We start from the raw sequence: 24,002 nt of genomic DNA on the forward strand, positions 1-24,002 counted from the left end.
TGTATATTGGCGAAGTTATTTTATGACAACCCTGTATATTGAGCTGAACACTTTAGAAATAATGGTTTGTAGAGTTTTATTTTGCCAGACGATGTGTGTGGGACAAAGGAAAAAAAAGTCAAATTCTCTATAATATATTTTTTGTTCAAACACCTCAATTATGTTTAATGAGACTATAAGAGTGTCATAATGCGGCATATGCCTCTGAGAAGATAGGGATTGATTCTCATGTAGCAATCTCTAGCATGTAGAAGCAGAGCCTGTCTAAGGTTTAATTTGTTTATGCATACAAAACATAGGTGGAGATGGACTTGAAGGTCTGGGGGAAGGTGCAATGATGATGTTAAGATAAGAATGGTGATAAGAAAGATTCTCTAAAATAATAAGGCCAGGCTGACTCAAGTGACTTCAAGGCTTATGATAATCTTTCTTATCTGAAGAATTCATATGAGATTCTCCACCCCTCCATAAGGGGTTCAAGATGTTTGATTATAGTTGCCCTCCAATAAATGCTGTTTGAATTTAAGGTCACTAACCAACTTTGCTCTGCGGTTCTTGAATATTGTCTAAATATCTGGATTTTTAGTGCCATCTATGGACAGGCCGGAAAACATCAATAAAATGAAATTGATTATGGGACAGCTGCTGCCATCTGATATTTATAAAGGATGACACTTGCGTTTAATATCATCCTTGAAAACTAGATGGCAGTAAATCCCATCACGGAAATGTTTTTACATGTATAGCTCTCTTGAAAAACTACGGTCAAGACCGACCATATTTACATCAGTAATGTATAGGCCTATAATTTTGTATTTATCGATTATCTAAACGACCATTCATTGGCGTGTTTTTTTTCCGAATTGCGCCTTTTTTGGGGAGTTTGCTACAACGATGGTAGTCTGTATCAGTAATATCGTCAGAAACATTCCATCAGAGCTTGACTGCAAATTTAGCGAGCGGGTCGCCATGTTTGTTGACATGTGAAAATAGGAACGGCTTTGACCAGTGATGAAAAATACCCCATACACGAATTGCTGTCATCTATGGTGTGGAGACAGTACTAGTTGGTAGTTTTTCGTTTATTTGCTAGATAATAGATAGCAGCATCAATCCTATTTTGCTGTTTTTGTTCATCAATGAAGTTCTTAAATTTCTTGATAGAGGGCAGCAAGAGCAGTCGATCCACAAAATTATTTTTCACTTCTATGCCAACAATTATTAATGGATAGATTTTTATCATAATTTGACTGTTACTTTTTGGTTTATAGTATTTAAAATTCTCAATAGATGACACACCCCGTACAAATATGCCGGGTTTTTCACCTCTGATGTGAATCTTAGCAACCGGGATTTGGCAACAGCATCTGTTTGTTTACCTGTGTTTGTTTTGGGTTCGCGTTGAGAGATTCAAGTTGGTATTTTTTTTAATTGAAAATTTTTGTGAATCACAATTTGTGTATTTTCAATTACATTTGTTTTTACAATTATCCGAGTGTAACAGATCTTTATGAATTATCTTTAAGTTTTAAGGATTGTTTATTATGGGTTTGATTGTATATATATAACGCACATGGTGAATGACTACAAATGTGCTTTAAGCCGGGATTACACAATAAAAGTTTTATAAAAATTATTTTATAAAACTGGAAAAATTCAACCGATAATAATTCGAGCAAATGCAACTGTTCAGCTTATTGGTTTCATTTGTCAAGTTTTATAAAATATTTTTATAAAATTTTTATAGTCTAAAATCCTTAGAGGGACACTAAAACTACATTAGTTAGAAACTTAGCCACATGATATCAGTATGTTAGGGTTCTCAAGTGAGCCAAGATTCCGTTGGTGGGTTCGCACCAAATTTTGCGATTATTTTTTGTAGCCAACTGATTATTTTGACACTTTGATTCTTCCAAAATTTTGAATTCGTGGCAATTATGTTTTTTAAGCCAACATGCTATCCTTACCTGGCTCCAGTTTCATTTCTTCCTGCCACCAGCATCATAGGTTTCGTTATTGTCTTTGTCATCATTGAAATTACTTGGAGATCACCAACGAATAAAGCAAATTATTGCATTGTCATACTCTATCTAGAGAGAAATACATTAACAAATCTATGTATTCAATGCTAAATACACAGAAAATACAAAACTCCTAATGCATTTCCTGCACACAGTAGGTGTCATATTCGGAGAAAAATATATAATCGCTAATCATGCTGACTGAGGAGCTGACTTGAGTTGAATAGAAAATCTTGGAGGACAAATATGTGGTTATTGCCCTTTTTTTTTAATAGGACAGGCAAGGGGGTGACAACTAAAAACAAGAATAAATGAACATGCTTACAGTGTTAAAAGAATCGAGAATGTCAAAAATTGACCATCTCCACTTACTGCTTGCTGCCAAGAATTTTAGGAAGCGAGAGTGTTTTAAAAAGTAAAGTCCATGGCTGTGTGTGTGTGATTCAGACTTCTACGAACGCACATATATTCTGCCTTTCAAAAACATCAGCAAACAATAATAAGTCAACACCAATTATCACATCGCCATGGCTTAAGTTCAATAACAAGCAATAATTTTAAGAAAATTTGAATAGACCAATCATGTAGCTCCATTTTGGAAGTGGCCAATCAGAACATTGCAGTGGACTTACACACAGACTCTCAGCTTCAGTCTAGAGCAGATAATATATAATTTTATGGTCTATTTTATCTAACCTACTGATTACCTGTGTTCAATTTACTAAGCGAAATAGAGCTGTTTATTCAAAATATGTATGATAGGATATCACAGGGTTAGGTTTTTGACCTCAGAAACTTAGTATTAATAGTCAAAAACTTATTGTCAACGGTGCCATTCTTACTTTTTCACTTGTAATAAGGTATAGGAGCTTTTCGGAAGCATCATATGCAATCAGCACTGCTAAATTAAAGGACATTTCAGTCCTACAATTTAGTATTTTGATTGCTACCTTTATTCTAATGTTATGCATAATGAGGGTATTCTTTTAAGTGTCAGTGACTATTTACATAATTTAATAATAACAGAGATCAACATTACATTTTTCACATAAAAAAACTTTATAAACACCCATCTGCTATGAAAAGAGTACAGCAGATGGTTTATATAAATACACATGCATAAGCGGTTGAAGAAATTTTTGAAGATCGAGAATCTCATCTTCAATTAAGGAATATCAAATAGTGCCATAGTTTTTCCTTCAAGTTTTATGTTATGCTCTATTTAAATTGTATATTTTGCATGATAAAATACAAATATATTGCCCAAAATAATTCTGTAAAGAGCAGAAAATTATTTTACAATCATATTAGGTATTTATTCTTTTGTATAAAATATTGACTTTGAATATTACATGCAATCAATATGTTTGTTTTCAACTGTAATTTTCATATTCAAAACTAATATTTAAGGTTTTTGACATGACCTTCAAAAACTGCCTTAATGGTTTAAACCCTGATTAGTGAAATTCATTTTTAACTTTAAGACATTTCCTGTATTTTCTTGAAGATGTATATACATCTTCTTCAATCGCTTCCAATCATAATTAAGCAATGTTTATTGCTACCCATAAATGTTTGCATAACATCTGATCAAGCAGCTGAATGCTACATGGTGAGTTTGAAGGCATGTAGAGGATTTGAACACCATGGTGTTCATAGACATTATCGTATACCCAAAGAACTTTGAATAGCATGTCTTTAATGCCACGTAACCTTCTGGCTTCTAAAATGAAACAGTGTTTGAACAAATCCAATTTGTTCCAAAAATTAGCACTGTAAGTGTTTTTCAGAAAACTGGGAAAGAGACTGCAAATATGAAAACCACAAATATGAAATCTGTGAATACAGAGGGCCGACTGTAGTCAAATAAAAAACCACTTTAAAGCACTAAACAGGCATATATCAATATGAATAGCTCATCTCTAAAAAAGGTTGGCAACACCCCTAGGAGCCGTGATGCACACTTTGATAATCACTGACGTCTCAGTATATGGGTCTAATATTTTATTCAAGCAAAAAAAGCTTTATAAATAATTTTAATTGTAATTAAATTTTGAAAGTCTGTCTGAAATCATCCATCCCATCTTCACCACCTATAGTCCGCTGATTTGACGCACTAAACCTGAACATTTAACATGTATCAGTTACAACGAATATTGATATTTCTAATGTTTTTCATGTTCTCATACGACTTCCTTATACTCAAGCTGGACTGTGTTTACAATTAAAGACTTGGATATTTTCAACTTTTTTATGCCTATAGATTTAAATAATATACAATTTGCTGTTTGCGATAGTTATTTTATATAAATTTTAATTCTTTTTCCCTTAAGTTGCAGGTAGCAGATACTTTTTTTGAAAAACTCATTAGCAATGTCTGATGATGAGGATATTTCATATGTGAAACGAGACAAAGTCATCCATTATGGAAGCTTGGAAGAAAAAGAGAGACAGAGAATCGAGAAAGAAAAAGGAGGTGGTGATGGCAGTAGTGATTCAGATGAACCTGCCAGAGGAGCAAGCGATGATGAAAGCAATGACTCCAACAAGCCTGCTACTTCGGAAGGCAACATCAATATATCTGAAGGTTCAGCCACTTTTTTCTCACCGTACCTTACTGTATCTATAGACAATGAGTTTTTTTCTTTGAATTTTTGGTTTTAAAATTATGGGGATGTGTTTCACCTTAAATATTCTCAGTAGCAATTACGAGATATGCTCAAATTGATGACTTGTCCGTAGCTGCCAAGTCTCCCGAATTTAATCTCCTGAAAAACTCTTACGCCTTCCAAATTTTGACTGTGATTGTAAAAAATCCCTATTTTTAGGAAAAATATTCCCAAAGAATTTACCCAGAAAAAATATGCTTTTGTTTTTAATCCTCGATCCAAGCATAATGTAAATTGTCGCCATTACATCAAATCACATAAAAATATTTCATTTCCCAGGGGCGGGAGACAAAGTTTGCCAAAAAGCCAGTAATAACAGGTAATTTAACTTGCTATTTGACTATGATTGGTGATTTGGTACTAATCAGCAGTCGCTTGTAATATGTCACATTTTTGCAAAGGCAAAAAAATCCCTAAATTTTACTTTTATGAATAAAAGATCCCTACATTGTTTTTCAAAATTCCCTTTTATATTTGCTTTTTATATTTTGAATTTGGATCCGCTCAAAAACCTCTCTAATTGTCCTTCTCCAAATTTGGCAGCTAAGTCAGCCTTTACAAGATATCTTGCCTCTTTAAAACCTTGTTTTGACAATGATGATCCAAAAGAGCTTTGTGAATTCTGCTTCTCTTAAGAACATGTTTTCGATCTTCCTTACCTGTCGGATCAATTGCTAATGGGCGGAGTCAAAGTGATAGAGAGCCTAGGGGTTCGAATCCCACTGATACCACTGTGAGAGAGAGAATGTTGGTTCAGCTGAAGTTGGTTTTCTGTGGTTTCCAACTTGAGGCGTGAATGTGAGCCGATCTTCCTCATTAAAAGGTTTTGCCACAGAGAGCAACGTATCTACAATGGTACAAATATTCAATCAGAATTTTAAATGTAGATGCCAGCACTGAAAAATCAGACACAACACTAGGTACACACTCAGACTGTAAGGTATACATACTCACATTTCCAGTACAATTCATTCAGAAGTAAAACATTGCTTGATGCTAAGTAGATGCTGATTTTAGACTGCTAAATTTCTTATTTATTAACTTACAATTTATAGTGAAAAAAAATCTCTAGTCTGTCAGGAAAGTTGTAGGGCTTGACAAATCAAAAAAGAGCAAAAAACATTTAAGTGCGATCTCAATTTCTTAGAAGCCAAGCATGGTATTTTGCTCGAAAAAAGCTGTCCTAAATAATTTTTTCTTTTACTTACCCCACTTGTTAAAGACGTAGCATAATGAAATCAGAAAATGTTGTGTCATCCTTAGACTCCAGCTTAGAACGTTACTCCAATTTAGCAATCATATTTAGGAAATTTTCTGCACAGACACTGATTTTCCAGTCGCCATGGCGACCTGATGTGAGATTTGTCGAGTCCTGGAGAGGTGTATCTTCACGTATTTGTGCAGTTTCAGGGATTAAATTTTGGAAATTTTTTGTATTTCTTAAGAATTATGTTCCATGTAAAAATTTTTTTTTTCTTTCTGAATTCAAAAAGTTGTATTTTTTTTCCTACTATTGAACAGAATATATGGATATGGAAGAAGAGATCAGCAAAGATAAGCAGCTTCTGTTGGAAGAATTTGAAAGGCGGAAAAAAGTACCATTATTCTTTTACTCTAATACAAATAAAGGAATATTAAAATTTCTTGATTTCCATTTCTCTTATTATTGTTGTTGTATCTTATTAAAATTGTTTACATTGCAACTTTTTTTGAAAAAAAATTAGTTTTGACAATTTTAACAAGTTTTTCTTATTCGGCAAATTTTATCTTTTATCACTTATTTTGATTATGTAAAGAAAATATTTCAATTCACGTTAAACCATGTTTCAATATTGTTCATGGTAATGCTTGGATATTAATGCAATCTTTATCTGTTTATAACCAGGCGAGGCAAATTAATGTTTCTACTGATGATTCTGAAGTGAAAGCTACATTAAGACAAATTGGTGAACCAATATGTAAGTTCATTTAAATTAACCAAGTTTTTTCCCCCTTCATGCTGCAATATTTAAATGTCTTTGGATAGATAGCTATGAGATTTTCTTTCTGAAATTTAGAATAGTGATATGGGGTCATTCAAGTATTACGTCAGCATCGAGGGGGAGGGGTTTCGGATTTGATGACAAGGGGGGGGGGGTTGAAGGATGCTTACGTCATCAACCACCCCTTTTTGAAGATATTTAATATTCTAAGCTGCTGACAAAATTTTGCTGACGGGGGGGGGGGGTCAGTGTTTTGCTAATGGGGGGGGGTGTCAAAAATGGCTAAAAATCTGCTTACGTAATACTTGAATGGCCCCTATGGTGGAACCCTAGTGTGTACTCTGGTAGACATATATATTTGTCTAACCACAGTTTAGAGTGCATAAAAGTAAATTTCATGAAATAATGGGGGATACAACATACTGCCCATGTTATATCCATTTCCACTTTGCAGATGCAAAAATAGGTAATATATAAATGAGTGATGGCATACAACTTCGATTTTTCATGTATTGAAAAGAAATAGATTCATTTGTTACAAAAATTTTAGTCATACTTGGCTGTTGCGGGAAATAATTTTAAATGCAAATTAGTGGCGAAAAATAATTTGTTTGATGCATTCTCCCATGGGTGAAAAGCAATGCTTTAGTTGAAAGCATTATTATTTTGTTACTTGAGTTCAATTTCACTGGTTTGTATATTGCATTAAATGCAATTAAGGCCTATGTTATATTGCATTAAAAATGCATTTGAAACTTGTTTTGTTTCTTGAAGGTTTATTCGGTGAGGGTCCTGCAGAGCGCAGAGAGAGACTCAGACAGCTACTGGCTAGGATCGGCGAAGATGCAGTCAAAGGGAAAGACCAAGAAGAAGAAGAAAAGAAGCAAGAAGTTAAGGAGAAAGAGGTAAAAAATATCAAGATTGAATTATTTTCCTATTTATAAATAAGATGTAATCTGAAACAAATGTTCTATTTGCGCCTTACTCAAGTCATTGTTAAATTCCATTGATGGCGTGTGAAATTGCTATAGTCAGTTCTTTTTGTAAGTGGATAGCGAATGAAAAAATGGATCAGTTAAGTGGGTAAGTTTTTGTGTCCCACCCGAATTCCAATGGAGCAGTGGTGTTCCAAAACTTTTTGAAGCTCAACCCCCTTTTGACAAGAATTTTATCACCGACCGCCGCCCCCCCTTCCCACCACATAGGGCGACTATATATCCTGTTTCCCAAGACATTCTTCATTTTTGTTAATGGATGTGCTTTAATTTCCGTAATCAATGATGAATGAAATCAAATCATTTTTCAATATTTAGTTGACAGAACTGTTTCAGTGTGAGATTTCCAACTACTCACATGTTTTTTAGCTTTGAATCCTGTGAAGGGTGTCATCAACAGAGCTGCAAGTTAGGACGGAATGCCTATATTGCATATTGTAATGGTGCAGAGTGGGTAACCAAACTCAGGGTCACCATTACCAAACGTAGGGACCAGTGCAAGAATATTTTCAGGTTCCATTTGTAGGTAGAATAATTTTTGTTGTGTTAAATTATTTGAATATTCATATCATTTTCATGGTTGTGGCAAGCCACCCTTGCTTTTATGCAATTTTTTTTTCAACTACAGGAGTATTTTATATTATAGCAAGTACCTGCAATGTACTCCCCCCCCCCCAATAATCTCAACCCCTGTCCTTTCTCTTCCTGATATTTTTAAGCACTCTCAATATTTTCAATGACCACTTTTTCATCAAAAGAGCTTTGCAAACACACTAGCATTTTTAACGGTTCATAATGTAAAGTGTAGACATTCTCATTGTACATTCACACACTACTCATCGTTCTGCATTTTTAATTTTTAAAAATATTTAATTGTCCATTAAAAATTGGTTGATTCTTTCTGAATCTCCCTGTAAAAATATCAACTTGATGTATTGATTATTATACATCTAAAATTTGATAAAGTTACACTATATGATGCATGTAAAATGTTAAGTAGCTGTTCAGCAGAGTTGAGGCATTCTTTAGTTTTGACATATTTTTACTTACATTGGGAAGAAATAAATTTCTTAGTCGGATGTTTTCATTTCTGAGAATCTCTTTGCCCCCCCCCCCCCCCCTCCAGTTCATTTCTTTAACACAGCCTACACTTTGGAAACCAGTGCAATGGAGAATCGGATAAGTTGGTACTGTTTTAATATACAAAACCTTTCTACTCAATGCTTATTTTCAGTCCAAAACAATTATGTTTTTCAAAAAGTTATGTAATTTTTTTTTCCTTTTAAAAATCTGTATTTTCTTTCCCAGAAAGAAACAACTTGGTATCATGAAGGTACAGAAAACCTGCGTAAAGCTCGTTTCTGGGTTGCATCATACTCTATGCCTAGGTAATGAACTTATTTTTATATACTGATTGTTGCATTTCACAAGGGCCTTGTATCTCTACGACTGCACTGGTGCCAAATTAGAGTTAAGAAGAAATAAATAACTGCAGAAAATTTTGAAAAGAAAATGTGTTTTGTCTGTAAAATTATAACTATGAATGGGATAGAATAATTTTCTGGGAAAACAGTGATATTTGAATGCATACCCATTTCGTATACCAATCAAGTTTTCTGTGTCATTTTATCTCACACTGGTGAAAATTTCGTCTTGAGCCATACCAGATCATGCTTATTCTTTTGTAACTTACAAAAATGTCATTTAAGCTATTAAATAATAAACTTGCTAATTTTCATACATTTTTATATCAATAACATGAACATAGTGATTAATAAAAAATACTCAATGTGCTCTTGTTTTTCCACACTTAGAGCAAAAGAACGGCTTCAAAGAGCTAGAAAAGAAAAAGCTGAACCAGAATCAATAAAAGCAGCGAGAAAGCAAGACCTTTATAAAAAACTGAGGGTAATCTTCAAATAACATTGAAATACAAACTAATTTGAAATATTATTAAATGTGTTTATTATATTTTCTGCTACTTTTATGCTGCACATAATAATAACACACTTTACTAGTTAAAGAACACACAAATACAGAGAAAGAGAAATTGCCTAGAACCCAAATAGGTCTTACTGGCAAATCACATTTTCATATGTATACAGTAGAATGGGGGGGGGGGGGAAGTACAAAGAAAAAACAATGTTTCATCAGAAATATTTATGGGATAATTCATGTATAACTATTTATGCACAATATTAAACAATTAGTTGTCATCGGAAATAACTGTTTTGACACCAAAACTTTCTAGTTGTTTTTTGACTTGTCCAGACCTGCTGTTACTCTGCATAACAACATAGCAAAATGCCACTGTATACAATACATGTAGAGCAAAGGTTCATAATCTTTTTAAGCTGTGATCCAAATTCAGCAGTGATTGACTTTGCAACCAATGATCTGTTTGTTTTTTGAAATTAGTGAAACCAGTGACATGTAACATATGCATTTAGAACAGGAATGTGACTAGTACTACTCATTTCAGCAGTCCTTGCGTGTGACTCAAGACTCATGGGTTGAGAATCCGTGGCTTAGAGGGTGCATTGGTTACCATGTGTCATTTATAAGATTTCAATCTATGTACATAAAATTGGTTTTCTCTGTGCCTGTATGTTCTCTATACAATTCTACAATAATCTTTGCCAGATTTCACATATACATACCAATTAGGACTCAACTTCAACGACAGGCTAGTTTAAAGGTTCAGAGCTGGACAAACTCCTGAAATGGGGAAACTTTTCTATCACAACAATGATTCATAGGCTTCAACAATGACTTTTTTAATGTTTACTTTGGTTTCCTTACAATATGCTTCAGGGGGGTTTGAATGTTGCTTACGTCATCAACTGCCCTTTTTTTGAAGATATGAAATATTCTAAGCCGCTGATGAAATTTTTCTGACAAGGGAGGGAGGGGGTCAAAAATGGCTAAAAATCTGCTGACATAATACTTGAATAGCCCCTTATAATTGATTTATTTACTAAATAACACTAATTAAAATCAAAATATTGCTATTGTGTGTGTGCATGTGTTTTTTTTTTTTTTAAGATTCCTATAAATGCTTAGATTGTTTTTGCTAATGATGATTTTATGATGTTTTTAATGCAGTCCTTGAATATCAGCTGCAGTCAAATAGGAGATACAAGACCATTATCTTTCTGCGAGTTCAGTCCCAATTCACAGTTGCTAGCTACAGCATCATGGTAAGAATAGTGATATTTCTTCTTTTCATCTGAACATTATTATTATGCAGTATATATTTTCCTAATTGACTGAAATTTTGTGTGTAAATTGTGTAAATATTACGTTTTTTTTTAGGAGTGGGCTTTGCAAATTGTGGTCAATACCAGACTGCCAACATATTCGGACACTTAGAGGTATTTTTGGATTTTCTGAAGCTTCTGTAAAAATGAATTTTGGTTAATTATTTTATAAATTTTACTTATTGGCTCAGTAATTGAAAAATGTATCAAAATTATATGATCAAAGAAAGTTAGTGATAAAACATTGTACACAATGAGATAAAATTAAAAATTGAATTAAAGATATTTAAAATTTTCACGAATCTTATTATATGAAATACAGTATGCAATTTTTTAAAAATTGTGAAATTCATAGACTGATTGAACTCTCGCTGACATTGGATGAAATTAATTTAAAACTGAATTCATTACTCATTTGAAACAGAGCTGTTCTGAGCAAAACAATTTGCAAAACATTAGTATCTCTAATTTTACTAATTTGGTTCCTTCCTGAAAGTCACTAGCATCTAAATTTTATGAAGTCAGACATCATCACAGTCTTAGAAGGGGAAAGCAATCTGGACCAGTTGTCATAAATTGTCACCTCAATTAATTCAGAAAAATAATTTGATTTTCTTACAAGACAATCACTATTTATTCCAAAACATAAATTTATGAACACAGGAAAAGTAACACACCATGAAGGCACATAGAAGATATGATTCCATGATTCTCCTTGCCGCACATTTTACTGGCAAACCATTGATCCTAGAGGCATACTTCCAATTAGAGAAGCTATACAAATAACATGTAGAATTCAGATACATCATTCATTTTGCAAAGGGGTTGTATAGTTAATAAAATAAAATAAAAATTTTTTTTTATATGGACACCCTGTGCGTCAGTCCAATTACAAAGTTGTTGCCCTGTCACTCTTGAGGCCAACTAAAAAAGCTTCCTCATTTTCTAAGGTATTCAATTTCAAAAACTGTAGGACAGTTGGGAAAGAACAGCAAAAACTAACGAACAACATTTCTTTCCCTTATTTATGTTTCCCCCAACTTTTTCCGTTTTTTGAATTTGAATACCTCAGCGAATATTGCACTTAGAAATGTGAAATTTTTTTGTTGGCCTCAGGAAAGACAGGACAACTTTTTTAATTGAGTTTTTGAGGACAGGGCGTCCGTATAAAAAAAGTTAATTTTTATATATTTTAATTACTATAAAATTAACTTTTGCAACATGAATGATGTATCTAAGGTCTACACTTTATTTGGATACTTTTTCTAATTAGAAGTATGCCTCTCTAAGATCAATGGTCTGCCAGTAAAATGCGGCAAGGGGAATTATAGAATCACCTTGTATCATCAATCATTCTCTGAATGTGGAAGAATAAAACAAAGTCACACACACTCTCTACATTCACATTTGGTACTGGTTTTTTTTTTCAAGTGTGTGGATGCTGTCACTGCACACACTTTCCCACTTAAAATGGCAATGTTATCTAACTGAAAGTATAATTGAAGGTTAGTTTCATGATAGTATGAAGACAGGATTTTTTTTTTAATTCTTTTTAATTAATTCTTTATTAATTTTTAAATTAAATTTAAAATTTATTTCTAAAGAATTTCTAAAGAATTTATTAAATTCTTTTATATTTTGTATCTTTTTTTTCCATAAAAAATATCTTCCAAACTATCAACATAACATAGGAATCATCTTAATTCTCCGTCGGGTGCAATATAAAATGTGAAATGAGTTTGTGATGTGCCTGACAGACACATTGCGTCTGATGGAGGGTTAATGGCAAGAACTTTGGTATGTCGTAAGTTATTTGTGTATATATGTGAATATTTTAAAAAAATCATGTTTTTTTTTATATATTGATCAAACACGAATAATTTTTCTCCCAGGTCATAACTGCAATGTTGGTAGCATAGTTTTTCATCCTCAAGCTACCATATCACAATCTGAAACTTCAGTCAACATGGCTTCCTGTTCAACAGATGGAAGCGTCAAATTGTGGGATCTTAAAAGGTATGTGGGAAAAAATCACTGATCAAATTTAAAAAAAAATGTTTTAAAATTTTGTAAATAAGAAACCCCCCCCCCCCTCTCCTATTTTGTGGATCCAATTTTTTGCAGAAAAGGGGCTTCATATACATGTTATAATATGGTACATTTTATGACTAATAATAAGTTGCTGTTTATTCATGTTTTATCCATTCTGAATTAATGACAGTTTATACCAGAATATTTCAACCTCATGTTTAAAATAGCTGTTACCGTGGCAGTAAAATAGCTGTTACCCGTGGATTAGTGATCTGAAATTGCTTAGCGATGATTTCACCCTGTTACATTTGAATACCTCGTGACCCTCTTTTGGGGGTTGAGTTTTGAGAAATCCTGTCTTAGTGAGTCTCTATAATATAAAATATACAGGGCTCCACTCGTCCTACTTTTTAGTGAAATGTCCTAGTTTTGTCCTACTTTCTGGGGTTTTTGTCCTACTTTTTTACCAAATCCTATATACAAAATTTGTGTAATAGGTTTTAATTGAGCGGGGGAATCATCGATATATTGCCAAATAGTATAAATGTTGTAGATTGCAATTAATGATCCTGCCAAAGCAGAAATTGTATCGTTTTCAATGTTATTTGGGGAGGGGCATATGGGGACGATTTATTAATTTTTCATTTGCTTAGTTTGAGGGTTCAAGTAGAGTAGTCATTAAAAACTTCGGTCTGGATGGAAAAATAATTTTGTATTTACTTTTTTATGGTCTTGGACTAACTAGCAGTCATCATTCAAAATTATGGTGCACATTTTGCAAATGGGTGAAACAACAGTTTGCATTACAAAGCAGTTGGATGCGTAGGCCTATTCTACGTTTGATGATCCTGATTGGCTTTGCTTAAGTCAAATTGTATAGGATGCTGAATTAGTGCTATAAAAAAAATTAATAGGGGGAAAAAACTTTTAAATTAAAAAAAAAAATTTTAGGATTTTTTTTTTTTTTGTTATGCTATGAATATGTTGTCTGGGGGGAGGGGGGGGGGGGTACCCTCCCCATTCTAATTTTTTGAGTGGGAGCCCTGAATATAATTCTGATCAAATTTCAAATCTATAGCTTCAGCAGTTAGTGAATCTCTACATTAAAAAATAAAAATACTGACCAAATTGCATATTTCGCTTCAGCTTGGGGCGATTTTTATATATAACCTTTTAACCCCTGTATGATTTTAAAAATCCCGCCTTCCAAGTGAGCCTTTACATTATGAAATAAAACTACTGACCAAGTTTCATATTTATAGCTTCAGTGGTTTTGGCTCAGCTATGATGAATAAATCAGCCTGGACATGTTATATATATATATATAGATTTGATTTTATTGTACTGTGTGAAAATGACCATCTTCATTCTTGTATTTATAAATTTTTATTGCAGTGATGAGCCAATTGCAGATTTGGAAGGCCATTCTCCTCATAGGGTATCCAGATTACAGTTCCATCCATCTGGCCGATTCATTGCTACTTGTGTGTATGTATATAACTGAAAATTGGATTTTTATTCTACTGTAAATGTAATTTTTATTCTATTGTAAATGCAATTGTATATTCTATTTAGTATCGTGATGTGATCAAGATACGGGCGACAACAATATTTTCTTGAATGTTGAATTTTATTGATAGTTGTGTAGCATTAAATTTGCGTAGTCTAAAAGTAGTACCAAAAAGATTTTATATGAGAAAATATTTCTCTGATTTTATTTAGAACAAAATGTTTCCAATAATTATAAAATTCGGACATCATAAATTATCAGTTCACTTATTCACTCTTTCTTTCAAAAGAATCTAAAATTATGCTATGGAAAATGTATTTTGCAGGTTTGATAACTCTTGGCGTTTCTGGGATCTGGAGGCAAAAGAGGAGATCTTGCATCAGGAAGGTCACTGCAAACCTGTTTATGATGTCAGTTTTCAATGTGATGGTTCCCTAGCAGCAACTGGGTAAGTCCACAAACTGTTTTTTTTACATTGCCATTAGTAAAAGCTAGTTATAAAGTCATCTGATTCAATGCAAGTCAAATTTAAAACATGCATTTTTTTTATTTATTTTACAGAGGCATGGATGCTTTTGGTCGTGTGTGGGACCTTCGGACTGGCAGATGCATTATGTTCTTGAATGGCCATCAAAAAGCTGTTCTCTCTGTTTGTTTCTCTCCCAATGGGTTAGAAATCTTTTTTATTTTATAAATTTTTTTTTCGAAACAAACATTTTTTAATCAAGTTCAATAAACTAAATTTACAAATACAAATATAACGCCACAACAGGCAAAATGCCCAACGAGGTGGCTGAGAAAAAGATGCCTATAAAAATATGGATGTCATATATTTCAAAAATATAGCAACCGAATTGAAAATTCAATTAACTAAAATTTTAAACAATATATACACAATTGACAGTTGATCAGCAACACAATTTACTTTGATGGAATTTGTGTCAGTGGGAAAAACTGTTTAATAAATACACCGATGCGATTTTGTAACTGATTAGAAAGATTAGTTAAAGAAAGGCATCAAAATCTTCCTTGTATATATCTAAAAATTTTGTCAGTCTATAATGCAGGGGTGGGCAAATCTCAGCCGCTAGGTTGACTAAAAAATTGGCATTGGTGCCAATATTTTCTTTGTGCAGTTACTAAATTGCATGCTGAGAGCAGCACAAAATGTTCGGAATTTATAGTAGCCTATCTGCCATCATAAAAAAGGGTCCCTATGCCCTGAAAAAGTAAAAAAAAAAAGCATTATTTTGGACTCTTTTCTTCGGGTAAAAATTTTTTAGGCACCTAGATTTTTTTGCAACTTTCCCAGCCTCGCTATAATGTGCATTTGCATTTCAAACCTGTTTACTCGCACATCTGTTAGTGATCAAATAGTCTTGTTGTGAACAATAGAAATATTCTATAAATTCTAATAATTAGAAAAGAAAAATCATTAGCTGTGTAAAACTGTTTGAGATAGAAAAATAATACGTTTTAGAGAGCCAAATAAAACCAGTATTAATATAAAGTCACCATGTAGCGTTGCTTTATCCCATCAAAAAATTATTTACATCAGGTATTTGTTCTAGAAAAATGTTTTCAAATATGTTGTAAATTAACAAAAATGTTGAGTTTTCCATCAAATTTTTTTATTATATGCAGACCAACTGTAATTTGAATTTGTTAAATTTGCTTTCATGAAATTTTGATAATATAGGGAAGTCTGAATTAACTGGCTCCCATCGTTGTACAACCATCATATTACCTGGAAAAAATTCGGTTTATTTTAAAACAGCAATTGCCAGTTAAATTATTTCATGTGGTTTTTTTTTAAATTTAAATTATTGTAAATGAAGCAAACACTAATCCTTATTTTTAAATATTTTTCAAGTTATCAATTGGCTACTGGGAGTGCAGATAATACAGTAAAAATATGGGATTTGAGAAGACAGAAATGTGAATACACTATATCAGCTCACACGAATCTGGTTTCAACCGTTGCATTCGAAAGTAATTACTTTTTTATTTTTCCTCATATATCACATGGCTTTTAATTTACGTAGATTTTATTTCTAAAAGTTTTTATGAATCACTATAAATAGACTAATAAATGCAGTATTTAATTATTTTCACATGCAATATTTTTTTTAACTGCATCAAATTAAGTTTCTTTAAATTTTTGGGCAGTTACTGCTCGATTTAACAAAATTTGTGATTTGTTTAGTAGTGTATGTTTTGAGCATGGTAGAAGTTAGTTCCTTACGTCTGTTCTAAAATGTAATTGGTGAACAGGAATTTGGCCAGCACTGATTTCAACGACCAAAGGAAAATTTGCTACGAGTTGGCAGCTTGTAATAAAAGTTACTGTTAAATATAATGATTATTCTGTAGCAAAATTATCTTTTTTTATATATTCAAAATAATAATCAATGCATTTTATTTCAGAAAATCTTGGCCAATATTTAGTCACGACATCATATGATAATTCATTGAAGGTAAGCTTGATTCATCATTTTTGTTATAGAGCAAGACTGCTTGCTGCATTTCGAGATCACCAGCTTCTGTCATGAAGTTTGTTTCTTTCAGATATCATTAAATATAAAAAGTAACTAAACTGAATTTTAAAAGAGGTGGGTAATTCTAAAGTGCACTTCTATAATTTCAAAGCATAACAACATTTATGCTTAAGAGTTATGAACCTCTTGTAAATGATAGACTCTTGAGAAAGTGGTATATAAACACCCAAAGCATGAAAATTTTAGCTGCTTAGATATAAATGTCAAGGAAATAGAGTTCATTTTACAGAACAAAACTGAGCACAGAAATATTTGTAAATTTCTTGTAAGTAATAAATGCTTTATTCCCCTGCAGTAGACAGCATGCCGTAAAACGCATGTGGATATCAGCTTTTTCAACTATAGAAATCTGGTCCATGCAGGGAAAAGCTTTAAAGTTTAATGATTGTAAAATACATTCAAAAAGCCGATATCAATTTGTATTAAATGCTGAATAAATGAATCATAATGAAATGTGTTTTCATAATACAAAAATGCTTCACAATCTACACACATTTCTATTTAACTTATCTAATATATGGAAAAAATATAAAGCTTGAACTACCCAAATATATTATTTCGTAAAAGCATACCAAAATATAGAGAACAGACAAGGTTTAAGTGGGGAGAATAGATACTTTTAAAGGGAATTTTGCTGTTGCATGAAATTTAGATATACAAGGGTTATTTAATTAATAACAAAATTAGTTCTATAACTAAAGAAAGACTAAACAACGAAAAGCTTTAAAAGCTCAGACAAGTTTTTAAAGTAGCTTATCGTTCAAGTTGGGTCCTGTTTGCTACGTGTAGATTTGTATAGAGTACACATCTACACACAAAAAAAAAAATCAAGTATATATTTGGTTATTTAGATTACAATGTCTGAAAAATATAAGAGTGGAGCAAAAGTAAACTTTCTGTATAATCGATTCTAGTTCAGGTAATGATCAAGGGTGGTTAATGTTTTTTTTGTACTCTGAACTAAATTGAATTGCTTCATTTTATAAAGGTAGAAATTCTTGTTGGTTTAAAATCATGTCTTTGTATTATCAGATATGGTCACACCCAGGATGGTCTCCAATACAAACTCTCAGTGGTCATGATGGTAAAGTTATGTATGGAGATATTTCCCCTGATGGACAGTTTATAGCCACTGTGTCATTTGATCGAACTTATAAACTGTGGGCTCCAGAATAAATTTGCATGTATCATTTCAATAAAAACATTTTTATCAATTTGCTATAATATTCTGTTTATTACTACTTGACTGACCGTACATGCGTCTCGTACACATCCCAATGTGGAATTGCTGCATGCCATAATATATGGTCAGAGTTGTGCTTGTTTTGTGTGCTGTCAAACATGTTTTGAAGTAGAGATAAATGCTTGAATTTTTCATCAAATGTATCATATTGTAGGTCTGCCTGCTCTCTGCTGAGAGACTTTTTTAAATGGAAGAGCAGCTCACATTCGCGCCTTGAAGTTAGAAAACCAATTTCATCTGACTACTAATATGGTTCAAACCTGGATCCTCACGAAGTCTGTTAAATCACATTGGTATAGTGTTAAAGATAAGAAATTAAAGTATGTTAATAGGAATAGTGATTCTTCGAACATGCGTAGAATTTTGACAAACCAGTAAATACATAGGTGGCCATTAAAGGTGGTTTTCACTGTATATTTTCTACAATTGTGTTGAAATACTTGCATTTTTTTTTTCACTGCAGATGTATTTCTTCCAATTTAAATTGAAAAATATAGCTAAAAACCAAATCACAGTTAAGTCTAATGTAACAAAGTCACTTCATTCTGTCAAAAAAATCGTTAAAGAAATACAAGTGTTCCAGTAAAGTATCTGTTACTTATGCAGCAGTCTCTAAATAACAAACATCCATACCTTAATCATGACAGCTGCAACACATGATCATACAAGAAAATATCAGACCAAGAAAACTTCAAAATCTTTTAATATGCAAGTCAAAACTAAGCACAATTTAACTTAATCACCGACAGAACAAAAAAATATACAAAAATGAAAACAGTTTTTATTCAAAATGAGCAAGGTTAAACAAAATCAAGAGGGAAAACCCAATGTTTAAATAATAATAAAACAAAAACCTCATGAAATATTTACAACGAGGAAAAAAACCAAACATCTTTAATGGACGTTCTGTTCCCAAGAAATTAAGTTCCAACTTAAAATTATTATATACACATATTTTACCATGTGCTGTTGTTTTTTGACACAAAGCATTATCAAACAGATACACATTCGGAACCTTGAATATACAAATTTAAAACCTTTTTTCCTGTATAGAAGTTTACAGCACTAATAACTCTTTAGACCTGTCTTTCTAAACAATTTCGCACAATCACAGCAGTTATAAGTACAGGTAAAAGAAAATGCAGCAGTTATATATTAACTCAGACGAGAAGACTCAATTGGTAGAAGTTGAGGACCAAGCACTTAAGTTTTCTTCACAATGGCCGGCTATTTCCAACAGCCCAATCCTCGCTTTAGGTTCTACCAGGAAAACATTTTCATTGCTAGTGTTGAATTCGTCGACCCTGTTAACATTGCAAAAGAAAACAATCAAATACATGTTTTGATGTTCCCATGATCACATTCATGCCATGCTTGCATGCAAAGCTAATTTAAAGACACATTGAATTATATAGTGCAGACATCCACAGCAATGCGAACAAGTCATAGCTCGCAAATAGTTTGTGTGAAAAGAAAAATTTATTCATAGATAAGAAAATAACACACATATATTTTTATGTGTACATTTCGAAAGATAAAAAGCTATAAAATGAAAAATAGATAGAATGCATTCAAAGCAATTAAACAAAGCTCAATCTTAATTTGAAAATGCTCAGAACAGCCGTATTTTCAAATACAAAAGAAAAAATGTGTGATTCTGAAAAAAACAGATCTTAAGTGATAGATAGTATGCCACAGTGAATTCGTGACTACTATTGCATCTAATTCAATGCAAAGGCAAGCAAGATGTGAAACCTGCATATACAAAAAAAAAAAGTTATTTAAAAAGGCCACACATTTTTTTTTCCTGTTAAATTTTGATAACCTCAAATAAATGATCAAGGATAGGGTCTAGTTGCGTCCTTCACCGAAAGCTTCGCAAGTTTATATGAGCATAATAATGTTTGATAGAAAAATTTTATTTCAATATTTTTGAGAATTTGGCAACGTCCTCTCTGTAAGTTTGATTCACAATTTCTACAAGAACTCTGAATATATTTTATCCTGTTAAGAATTCAATAAAAACATAAAGCAGTAGTACGAAATCCTCATACTTTTAGATATAGCACTGTTAGCAACAATGATACTTGAAAAGTTTGAAATTCAACAAGTGTTTATTCTGACTATAGGCTAATATGAGATTCAAAAAAAAAAATTGCAACACACCATGGTCTTTTACAGCCACAAAAACATTGCTTCAAAATTATCTTACAGCGAAACCTTGCTACATTTGATAAAACAAGAAATCTCTCTGCAACAATATTCTTGAAGAGATTTTGAAACCGCTCAACAGTTACTTTTTATACAAGATATACGGAAGACTGGATGTTGTGAAGATATTTATTATTTCAGATGTTTATTTTTTAAGGAAGGAAAAAACTAATCTCTGCCTCCACCGGGAGTCGAACCCGGGTCCCTCGATTGCCGGACGAGTGCTCTGACCACTAAGCTACAGAGGAGATAGAGATTTTCCTTCGCTAGAGCGTATATATGCCGAACGGAACCGTGCAATGGACGGTGAAACCGATCAGCTAATAGCTCATTGACGACGAGCCACCAGAGGGCTATATATATGACATGAATGTCGCTCTCCACTTGTTAATACAAGATATACGGAAGACTGGATGTTGTGAAGATATTTATTATTTCAGATGTTTATTTTTTAAGGAAGGAAAAAACTCATCTCTGCCTCCACCGGGAGTCGAACCCGGGTCCCTCGATTGCCGGACGAGTGCTCTGACCACTAAGCTACAGAGGAGATAGAGATTTTCCTTCGCTAGAGCGTATATATGCCGAACGGAACCGTGCAATGGACGGTGAAACCGATCAGCTAATAGCTCATTGACGACGAGCCACCAGAGGGCTATATATATGACATGAATGTCGCTCTCCACTTGTTAATACAAGATATACGGAAGACTGGATGTTGTGAAGATATTTATTATTTCAGATGTTTATTTTTTAAGGAAGGAAAAAACTCATCTCTGCCTCCACCGGGAGTCGAACCCGGGTCCCTCGATTGCCGGACGAGTGCTCTGACCACTAAGCTACAGAGGAGATAGAGATTTTCCTTCGCTAGAGCGTATATATGCCGAACGGAACCGTGCAATGGACGGTGAAACCGATCAGCTAATAGCTCATTGACGACGAGCCACCAGAGGGCTATATATATGACATGAATGTCGCTCTCCACTTGTTAATACAAGATATACGGAAGACTGGATGTTGTGAAGATATTTATTATTTCAGATGTTTATTTTTTAAGGAAGGAAAAAACTCATCTCTGCCTCCACCGGGAGTCGAACCCGGGTCCCTCGATTGCCGGACGAGTGCTCTGAAGGACCTCTATGGAAGGGCTCTGAAGGTGCAATCGAGGGACCCGGGTTCGACTCCCGGTGGAGGCAGAGATGAGTTTTTTCCTTCCTTAAAAAATAAACATCTGAAATAATAAATATCTTCACAACATCCAGTCTTCCGTATATCTTGTATTAACAAGTGGAGAGCGACATTCATGTCATAGTTACTTTTTAATATTCTATACAAAATTCACCTTCAATATTCTTTTGAATACCTTACTAGTTTCTATTCTTCTGAAGACATCTAATTCAATTTACACTCTTCAATTTACACCATTTGCCCCCTCTCAGTAGCAGCATAAATTAGGTTTTGCATGACAATGATATGCTGCCTTTCGATATACCGAGAATGCCTCTATGACAATATTCTTTTTGTCCACAGAATATTTTCAGATTGAAATTTCACTGTATGGTAATACCCAAAGTTATATGTGATAGATGGAACTGATAACAACCCAGTAAGCTACAGTTTTCTATTTAAATACATATAAATATTACTTAATTGAGACCAAATTTTTGGAAGAACACCTTTTTATTTAACACTATGACTATATATACTATGGTGATCTTCTATGGCTTCATGAAATTGAACTTGCGTTGTGACTGCAGTCTGGTTCATTAAAAAATGTTGTATTGCCTCTAAAATCGGTGTAAATAAAAGTTGTGCGTTAACTGCGTTGATAATATGTCCCATTGAAAGAAATGAGCTGCTTGTGTTTGGAGGCAAGAAATCAACTTTCAGCCATAAGTTGAAATTAATTGAAAGTTAGACCCAGTGCAGTCATCAGAGAGCGATAAATTAAAAAAAAAAATGTTTTTCAAACTGGCTCTTTGTAAAAATGGCAGATACCAAACAAGACACGCGTGATTTCATTTCTAAATCCTGGCAGTTTCCATCCTATGTACTGTCAAAAAAATCAGTGTATTTTAACATTCTAATTGAATAAAACAATTCTTTACTTGCTTATCACTACTATTACATGCAATAATCCTGTGATTATGATTGAATTTCAGAGAGAAAAAGTGAATTTTTCCAAAGAAAATCCTGTAACCCAGCGTAAATCATGGTATTACTGCATTTCTGTTGCTTATTCAAAATCTTTGAATTGTCTAACAACATTCATTACTCAGTGCTAACTTTTTTTTTAACATGAGTTGGATAAGGGCCAAACATCACCCTATCCATCAGGCACACAAATGTTTTATATACAGGGTGTCTCGTAAGTGCTAGTATGGCCTTTATCTCATCAACCATCTTTTGTAGACATGATTCCAATTTAAAAAATGCTCAACAGCCATTCAAAATGAGAACACAGTGTGTAACAAAATAAAAAATCTAATTTTTATACAGTGTTCCCCCCTGTGCTCTAACTTCTAGTTAGAAAGTTATCCCTCTATCGCTTCTGATACAAAAAAAAAAATCCACGTTTCTAAGTGCAATATTCACAATTATCAATTTAAATTCTAAAAATTGAGAAAATTTGCAAAAAAAAAAAAAGTGTTAAATGCAGGTAAAACGGTTTTTCCACATTTATGTGTGTTCATATGCACTTAGAAATATGGATTTTTTTTTTTTGTTGACAGACAGGGTAACAACCTTCTAATTGGAAGTTAGAGCACAGGGGGATCGTATAAAAATTTAGATTTGTTATTTTGTTAAACACTGTATTTTCACTCTTAAAACTGGTACAGGGTAATGTTGATGAGATAAAGGCTGTGCTAGCACTTACAGGACACCCTGTATATAAGTGATCAAAAACCATGCAGAAAAACTGCAAATAAATGTTACTAAAGGTTATTTAGTACCTTAAGAGGAAAAAAAATTACACGTTTAATTAATCAGAGTTCTTACACTACTTTCGAATTTCATGCAAAGTGGGAGACCAATGCTAACACCATCTGTAACAAAAGGCCTCCACGCACTTCTTCACTGACTGCAAAGCTTCGCACGGAGGCCTTCTGAATAGATGGCATTGCTAGTGCGATAACTATGCTGAAGCATGCATTCTCATTGAAAAAAAACAACACAGGTTTCACACAGAGTGAATGTGTCAGATGATAAGGAAAAGGTATAAAAAAAATATGGAATATGTTTGATAGCCAACCAATCAATACCCTTGGGCTTTGAAGATTCAACCTGACGGTTAAATAATCAGTTTTCAATGCTCTCTTCGATGGGGCACCTGAAGAAAAGGGAAAACATCACTCAACCATAAAAGTTTTAAAAATAATCCGTCCAAACTTTTCCAGAAGTCAATTCAAGTTTAAAGCTCAAGATCATATCTTGTGAAAAAAAAGTGAAGTTTGTATACAAACTTGATGTCACACAGAGTAACATATACACCAACAATATGAGTAGTACTGTGGAGGATCCCCA

General features: G+C 33.1%; 2 protein-coding genes across 8 annotated transcripts in view; one reads left to right on the plus strand and one right to left on the minus strand.

The window, feature by feature from the left end:
• The first annotated feature begins 1,176 nt into the window (after window positions 1-1,176).
• Window positions 1,177-18,239, plus strand: U4-U6-60K (U4-U6 small nuclear riboprotein factor 60K). Its single transcript, XM_089231341.1, has 16 exons — window positions 1,177-1,414; window positions 4,355-4,608; window positions 6,212-6,285; window positions 6,576-6,648; window positions 7,447-7,577; window positions 8,976-9,055; window positions 9,482-9,575; window positions 10,773-10,867; window positions 10,983-11,041; window positions 12,820-12,943; window positions 14,354-14,446; window positions 14,794-14,916; window positions 15,030-15,137; window positions 16,342-16,460; window positions 16,896-16,945; window positions 18,059-18,239. Exons 2-16 carry the CDS (start codon window positions 4,395-4,397, stop codon window positions 18,200-18,202), a joined length of 1,581 nt encoding a protein of 526 aa, XP_089087467.1. The 5' UTR covers window positions 1,177-1,414; window positions 4,355-4,394; the 3' UTR covers window positions 18,203-18,239.
• Window positions 18,240-18,793: 554 nt separating this feature from the next.
• The window catches only part of LOC149087092 (glycerophosphocholine phosphodiesterase GPCPD1), a 34,526-nt gene continuing 29,317 nt past the window's right edge, over window positions 18,794-24,002 (minus strand). For 4 of the 7 annotated variants that reach the window (XM_089231333.1, XM_089231334.1, XM_089231336.1 and 1 more), the window contains exon 17: window positions 18,794-19,573. In XM_089231333.1, coding sequence (XP_089087459.1) covers window positions 19,444-19,573 — 130 coding nt within the window. In that variant the 3' untranslated portion in view covers window positions 18,794-19,443. Of the gene's footprint in view, window positions 19,574-23,730; window positions 23,809-24,002 lie in introns of all 7 variants that reach the window. The other 3 variants (XM_089231337.1, XM_089231340.1, XM_089231339.1) reach the window with 2 other exon arrangements.

The sequence above is a fragment of the Pholcus phalangioides genome, unplaced genomic scaffold, assembly GCF_987345545.1.
Source record: "Pholcus phalangioides strain wild (caught in Gottingen) unplaced genomic scaffold, Ppha-v1.0 ptg000004l_1, whole genome shotgun sequence".
NCBI classification, from domain to species: domain Eukaryota; kingdom Metazoa; phylum Arthropoda; class Arachnida; order Araneae; family Pholcidae; genus Pholcus; species Pholcus phalangioides.